Genomic DNA, 8197 nt, shown 5'->3' with positions numbered 1-8197 from the left:
AGCTTTCCATGCAGGATCTGGAGCCATGGAGCGGGTTATAACTGTATCAGATCCTGACCTGGATTCCATATCACATCTATGGTTGCACAGAATTTCAGGGATTTAAAAAAAAATCACACCACTAGCAGTTTTGGCTATAAGCCTATAAAACAAGAGCTCCCTGGACCTCCTCTGACTCACTGAATGAGAATCTTTGAAGCTGGGGTCCAGACATCCATATTTTAACTCACTCTTCCTCTAGTGGATGGATCTGACCCAGAACCAGACTGTGGGCTGAGTATGAATATTACTTACTAGAGAGGGTGGGAGAACTGTGTGATGCACAGAGCCAGTGGTTACTGCACAGAACTGAAAGGATGTTTGCTGTAGGTGTTTCAAACATACCCTCCCTGGAGTAAGCAGAGTCAATGTCACTCAGATACTCCTCTGCCATTGATGACAAGAAGTCACTCTGTCTCTGGGATAACCTCGGGAGTGATAGGCTTCCTGGGAACATCACAGCCCATGGAAAACCTACAGAGTCATTGCTGTGCCTCCCATGGTTTGCATGAACCATGGTGGACCAGGAATCCTGGCAACCCTCCTTGGCAGCATCAGAGAACATGTGTTAGGCCAGGATTGCAAATTTATGGCATCAGCGAGCCATTCGCAAACCATCGTGCTAAGTCAACAATGGCTCTCAGGAGCTTTAAGGTGGATTTGAGTGAAAAATAAACAGCAAAGATAGGTTTACAAATTAGTTGCCTGGATTAGTAATTTTAAAATTTATGTATGAGGTGCACAGTGTGGCTCAGTGATAGAGCACTAACCTAAAATATATTAAGCTCTGGGTTCAATACCCAGAACAACAACAAAAAATTATATGACTTTTGCAAAGAAATTTTTAAGTTATAAGGAAAATTAACTAATTAGGAAATTAAGTTATGTGATGAAGAATGAAAAGCTCATGCATATGCTGTCGAGCTGTGGAGTATCAGGCAGAAGTGCTCTCCCACAGGGTAAGCACAGCCATGCACACTGGAGGAGGTGACCTTCTTTGTTATGTCCCAGCAGGCTCAGGAATGACCATCACTTCCTAAGAGCATACCACAGCATGAGAAAAAAAGCCACAAAACATGTTACTGCATTTCAGGCTTTTAAAAAATGCAATAAATGAGAAAAATTTTATCAACATAATTTTGGCACATAGCATTTATTTACAGTGCACCGAAATTTGGAATGCATTGGGTTCCACCATTCTTCCCAAGGGCTCTGCACCAGAAGGCCTGTGAGGGACCACTTTGTATGAATGGGCAGACAGAGGAATTTTGACAGGCATGGGTCTGGCCCTTGAGGGCTAGGGCCACTCTTCTATGAGATTCCTAGAACCAGCTTTCAGGTAAACTCCTTGCCCTTGGATGATATCTCAGAGTGCCACACAAAGAAGTGGGCAAAGATGGAAAGAGAGGGACCACTGTGATTAAGGGAACCCAAAGTCTGGCTCTCTCTCCTGTTTGGAAAGTCTTGGGAAAATTCTTGCACTTCCATTAGTCATTACAAAATCCTGCCTGTGAGCACAGTCTTACCACCACTCAGAGAGCAAACCTGACCCAGGCCAGAGGGATGTCTGGTGGCCTAAGAGAATTGTGGACACCTGGTATCAAGTCAGCCTCAAAGCTGAGTGTGCTTTGACATCAAGCCCTTGTGCTAGTGCCAAGACTTCTGACTTAGGCTTGTTTTTGATCTCCAACATTACACTCAGTGTCACTGAGGGAATCCCCGCCTTGTCATCTGCAAGTCCTGGAACACAGATTTTGTTCTACACTAAACATGGTGTCTTCCTGATATAAGATAAGGTTAACAGTTCTGTTATTCAAAAGAGAAGAATCAAAGATATTTATTGCATTCAATCAAGTCAGTGGTGACTGAATGATCGGTATGTACATATGCCATATTTATTAGAACATGGGTGCATAAGATTCTCTGAAGTTTCTGGCCAGCATTTGTCCTGATTCTGACAACAAAATAAGGAAGTACCAAGTTCTAACCCGTGAAAACCTAGCATAGCATGCATATAGAACTTTTAGAATAAGAAGAAAATATAAACCAGATGTCCAGTCCTATAATGCATTGACTTTGGAAAGTTTCCTAAGAGAGAGACCAACTATAAGTGGGCAGGAATGGTAGGAGGGAGACAGGTGGGGTGGGCAGGAGGGACAGGGCCAGTGGGCAAGCTGACACCTCTCTGTGATTTTTTCTATCCTCCCAAGAGTATAAATTCTTCCTGGAAAAGAATGAAAAGATGGAATTCCCCTTTGGGTCCCTGGAAACTACCAACTTCCAGCGGTTCACTCCAGAGTCATTGGCAGAGATTGAGAAGCAAATTGCTGCCTATAAGGCAGAAAAGAAAGTCAGAAATAAACACGGAGAAAAGAAGGGGCAAGAAGAGAAACTTCGACCCCAGCTGGACTTGAAGGCCTGCAACCAGCTGCCCAAATTCTATGGTGAGCTCCCAGCGGAACTGGTCGGGGAGCCCCTGGAGGACCTAGACGCCTTCTACAGAACACACCGGGTAAGAGCTTCCAGTAAGGTCTGCTTTCAGCTCTGGGAGAGGAAGCACCTATCCCAGCCAGCCCAGACAGTCCTGAACCCTGGGCGATGTGGCAGTCTGCTGAATACTCAGCTAATGAGAAATATAGCCAACTCACTCATTTGATGCTCTCTTGGAATCTTCATGAAATTTATGATAGAAACTGGATTCAAATCCGTAAAAAGGAGATTTCTGCAGACTGGCTGAGCCCTGATGAGCTCTGGCTGGAGGCTTCCAAGACCATGGGCCTCTTTAGAGGTGGAGAAGAGCAGAGACCCTGAGGTTAGGAAGAGGAAGTGGGACATAAAATAGGGTGATTTAAGTCAAAGTGGTGTTCAAAGTATGATTGAAATCCTGGAGTTTCCCCAACCCTTCTAGCAGGCTCAAGAGGTTGAAATGACTTTGTAATAATTAATACCTTGATGTCATTTGTCTGCTCCATTCATGTTCCCTCATAAACACACAGCAGTAAGCACAGAGGCTATGATGGGGAGAACATCACTGTAACAGCTGTGGGAATGTATGTGTTATATACTGTTTGAGAATTCCTGGGTTTCTATTTTTAATATATATTATATATAAACATTCATAAATATATGTTTATATGCACTTGTATGATATGTGCATAACATGTATAAATTGATTTCTAATATATATGTACACACACAAATAAGCAAGAAGGACTAAGGTACATAAAAAAAACTCTTTGGACTCCACAATAACTTGGGAGAGTAATAACTTCTTAAATCAAAGTCTGAGAACCACTAGTTTAAGCAAGAGCTGTTCAGTTGCCTTTCCTGTACTGCAACTCAAATGTTCTACATAAGGGAATGAAATGAACGTATATTTGGGAATTACAGTAGGCAGGAATCAGTCATCTCAAATATGGTTGTAGAGAAAATAAAAAGGCACTGGAGTATCTTCTCCATATCTCTCCTTGGCCAAGAGCATGTACCTTTCTAAATACTTCAAGGGTGGCCAGAGAGATAGCTCAGCAGTCTAAAGCACCTGCTTAGGCAAGCTTAGGCAAAGCACAGGGACAGCGGTTCAATCCCCGCCACCACATGCTGCATCCGTAGGGTGGGCTGAGCTGGCCACAAGAAAATAAATAAGTAAATGAATAAATAAATGCTTCAAGGAAGAAAGAGGGAGAGGGCTAAACCATGCCCAGGATGGTCCTCTAGTCAGAAGTGGAATTAGGTGCAGGCAGAAGCCCACCACTGTGCTTCCCTGGGCATGGTGCATCCTATCTGCCTCCGGGTCACTGCCTGTCCATTAAGCGCTCTCAGAGGCCTTATCTTGATGCACAATCAGTGCAACTAGGCTCTTGCTGAGAGGGCAAGGATGTGGCTTTTAGTCTGCAAGCCTCTCTAGCTCTCTCCACCTCCATTTGGCTAGCAGTGACGTGCATTTCCTAGAATGCTTCTTGCTCATGAGCCTGAGATGCTGCCACTCATGTTCAATAATACAAGGATCAGATTTCTCGTTCCTCATCAGAGATCTACTTCTGCTTTGTTTTGTTGTAGACATTTATGGTGCTGAACAAGGGGAGGACCATTTCCCGGTTTAGTGCCACTCGGGCTCTGTGGCTATTCAGTCCCTTCAACTTTATCAGAAGAACAGCTATCAAAGTGTCTGTCCATGCGTATCCTTTGCAAAGTTGTTTCTTTCACTTGTTAGAATCAAGCCCTTCCCTCTGTGTTCAGTTCCTTCTTTAGAAGTTAACAGAAGGTGCTTCCTCTGGTTGAATTCTGATACAATGAAGTCTTTACATTGAAGAAACTGTCCCTAGCTTTCACGTGTACGAAATACCACACAGCAGTCCTCAGGTTTACCCCAAACTCACCTGGACATAGCTGTGGAAACACAATGTGAAAAGTGTCCTCTTTATGAGGAGAGATTTGCCAATGCCCAGGCACATCCTCACTGTTGCTGGTGGTCACCTTTCCTCAATACACCACCAGTTAGAGCCCAGAAGTCCTCCAGATGGAGGACATGAGTGGGCATCATCACACTGTCCCTGGCCATGCTTTGGAGTGGTTGCCTACTGGGCAAAAGAGCAACACACCTGTAGCTTCTGAGGTCCAAAGAAAACTGACCATGACAGGCAGAGTCCAAATTTATGAATCTCGTTGATCAGGGGACACCACCAATCACAAGTCACTCCAAAACTACCAGCAGATTGAAAATATCAGTGGCTCGAGGTTCCTGCCATAGGGGATTGGGATGATCAGACACACACTGGTCAATGTCCTCATTACCTTAGTTGCCTTAGGCAGCATCAGAAGCTGCCTTTGCTTTTTGTTTTGTTTGTTGCTTTCAAGGCAAGCCAAACTAGTAGATAAAAGAGATTTGGGCTTAGCTTCCAAGGACCCTCCCTGGTGACTGTCCAAGTTGGAAGTGCTTAATGACAAATTTATTCCTGGCATCCAGAAAATGAAGTGCAAAAATGACTTTGTCCAGTTTCCTTGTACGTACTAACCAGCCTTTTCCCAGGAGGTGCAGTAAAAGGAGCTTCCCTCACCCACCCTGCCCTCAGCCACTGTAAGACAGTCCGTGTGATGGCTGGAGTTCTCAGGAGCTGGTAAACCCAGAGCAGTCATCTTCACACCCAAGAAGAACCCACAGTGCTCAGTGGAGGTGCACACCATTTCCTCTCTCTCCATGCCTCCTCCATATGCAGAACCAATGAGAATTATATTTTCTTAATTGAATCTTAGGTTTCCAGATTCTTCAGAAGGATACTTAGCAGGGTAGCAGGCTCCTATTTACTAAATGCTTTCTAAGTGTCACAGATACAAAAGTTTTTGAAGGAAAGATCAGCATTCACATTTTGTAGGTATTGAAACTGACACCCAGACTCTTCTACTAAATTGCGCAAGGTTGTGCAGTTAGTTAAAGCCTGTGCCCTGCTTTGAGCAATGTCTGCAGAGAGGATGAAGACACTTAATGGAAATAAATTAGGGTAATTATTCTCTTAGTGTGTTTTATCTATTTGGGCAGGTATTGTTTTTTACAAAATATATACAATCACACAGAAATTACAAAAAAAGAAAACTAGCAAAGATCCAGTCTCCTTTCCATGAATTCTAGTTGAATTACATCTAGATAAGTAAGAAACAAGTAGTTAGAAATAAAATCCTCTTAGAGAACCAAGTGACCAGTGAATAGTCTGGTCATCTAGAGACATGATGAGCAAGTGATTGCTTGGTGAGTCATAGCTGGAAGGAAAATCTGTTGTGCAGTCTGCTTCTCCCTCGTCTGCAGTTACACATTGAAATCTCATCCATTTGATAACTCCAGCTCCAAAGATATTCTTCAAGGTGTGGAGTTTTCATGGTTCTGTAATCAATATTTCATCTCAAGTCATAATTCCAATCAAATTTTATATGAATGTTTTCATAAAGTAATAGACATAACATATCCCATAACTTTTAAAGGCTCATAGAATTTTAATTTAATGTTTGGATTAACATTTTCCCCTATGTAACATATTTCTTAATTGTAACTCAACAGAAAAAAGACTGTGATTTAATTAATAGAATTTTTCTGTTCAAAGGACTGGGGAGATAGCGCATCAGTGGAAGTGCTGGCCTGGCATACACAAAGTCCTGAGTTCAATCCCCAGTTACCCCCCCCCCAAAAAAAAAAGAAAGAAAAAGAAAGAATTTTTCTGTTCAAAATAGATGTTTTCCTCAGTAACCATAAAACAAAACATAGTGAAGGCATTTACAAAAATTCAAGTGGATTTAAATAGAGTATTTCTGTTCAAATGAAAATGATAAAAGACGATTGGTGTCCTCTTATAGAGGTCAAACTTTTCTCTGGGCTTGGTTTTCCCTCAAAGAGGGTTTTTTTTAGGTGCCCAACTAGTCCTAAGGAAGCGTCCAACTTGGAGGAATTTGTCTGTGGGCTCACCTTCCACCATTTTTTTTAAAGCCTATTTTCGCCTTTCCACTTGCCTGCCTTTTGAAGTCTCATTCTGGAAATCCCTGTGCCTGATCTGCTCCTTAGAATCACCTCGCCAGCTATTTGCATCCTAACCCACTGGGAATTTCTTCCCCAGCCACTTTTTTCACACCCCCACCCTCAGGTGGCTGTCTCAGCTGAATTAGAAAAACAATTTGGCTAATTCCCTTGAAAGCTTGTACCCCTCCACTTCTCCCTAACCTCCTATCTTTTCCTTGTTTTGAGAATAAAAGGAACTTTTGCCAGATGGAATTTCAGGCCACTTTGTGTAGTGAAATGAAAGACTGGGGCAGAAGGACTTTTTGGAAAAGTAACCTTACTCCCACATCTCTAGGAGTCTGTTAGACAGATCTGAGTTGAGTTCACTTCCTAGCGCCATGGTTAACTGGCTGCATGATCTCAGAAAACACATTTAGGCTTTGTCAGGCTACCTTCTCAGATCCAAAATATAGACAATAATATGCATGTGTAGGTTACTGGCATTAGAAATAATGTGGACAGAGTTCTCCACCCAGGTTGGGCACTCTAATTCAGAGCAGATATTATATGACAGGATTGGAAAGCTGATATCAGCCAAGAGTTATGAATATCATCACCAGCACCAGCATGATCCTAGATGACATCAGGGGGACATGGTGAATCTCAACTTTTCCTTAACATATGGTTTTCAGGTGGTTCACTTCATTTATTACATTCACTATTGTGGCCAATTGTGTGTGCATGACTCAAGGTGATCTTCCAGAGAAAATTGAGTGAGTAGATTTGTTACCAATAGCGTGTCTTCTCTCTTTGTCCTTTCCTTCTCTGGCTTCCTTTTGTGGTCGTTTGCTTCTATTTATCTTACCAGGTTTCATTTGGGTAATGCTGAATTCTATTGCCCATTTCACTTTGTAATGATTAGGATTCTTCTGCTGTGAATTTTGTCTTGAGAAACACACATACAACTTTCAACTTCAAGAAGGTAGATATCAGTGGCTTTCAACCTTGGCCACACATTGGAAACCACTGGGGAGATGTTTTTTAAATACTGATGCCCAGAGGGTCTGATTTCATTGGACTGGGGTATCCTGGGCAGATGAATCCACCCGAACCCCTAAGCACATGCATGTGTGCATGGGCATGCACGTGTGCACATGTGCACACACACACACACACACACACACACACACACACACAATGATTTACTCACCTGCTAGGTTTGTAAGTGCATGAAGTTTAGGGAAGGGCTGCTCTGAAAGTGGTGCAGTAGCAAAGTTGAAACAGAACTAAGAATAAATGGTTCTGGAAAATATGCATAAAGTAACCAATGAATAAATCTGTTTAAATTGTCCTGGCTCATATGTTTCTATGGTTTTAGAATGAGAGGAAGGGGCTTTCCCCAAACACCTGTACCACCACACTTGGTACAGATCCCCACCCCAGCATGTGCCTGACATTCTTTTAGGTACAATAACAGAATTTTACAAAGTTTTTACTTTTTTCACCTTTTCCCCCTAACTACAATAGTAATACATGTCGCAACAGAAAAGTGTTCCATTTCTATTAATAGATTAAATGAGAAAAGTCACGTAGACATCTTAAATATTTTATTTTTTTTTAAATTTTATTTATTTATTTGAGAGAGAGAGAGAGAAAGAGAGAGAGAGAGAGAGAGAGAGA

At 42.3% G+C, this 8197-nt stretch overlaps 1 protein-coding gene across 1 annotated transcript in view; it reads left to right on the top strand.

Moving 5' to 3' along the window:
- Positions 1-2281: 2281 nt before the first annotated feature.
- Positions 2282-8197, top strand: part of Scn10a (sodium voltage-gated channel alpha subunit 10) — a 90210-nt gene continuing 84294 nt past the window's right edge. Inside the window, exons 1-3 of the mRNA XM_004642215.1 lie at positions 2282-2551; positions 4096-4214; positions 7210-7290. Coding sequence (XP_004642272.1) covers positions 2282-2551; positions 4096-4214; positions 7210-7290 — 470 coding nt within the window. The remainder of the gene's footprint in view (positions 2552-4095; positions 4215-7209; positions 7291-8197) is intronic.

This window comes from Octodon degus, unplaced genomic scaffold (assembly GCF_000260255.1).
Source record: "Octodon degus isolate 3935 unplaced genomic scaffold, OctDeg1.0 scaffold00147, whole genome shotgun sequence".
Taxonomy (NCBI): Eukaryota; Metazoa; Chordata; class Mammalia; order Rodentia; family Octodontidae; genus Octodon; species Octodon degus.
This window is presented reverse-complemented; position numbering and strand designations above follow the sequence as displayed.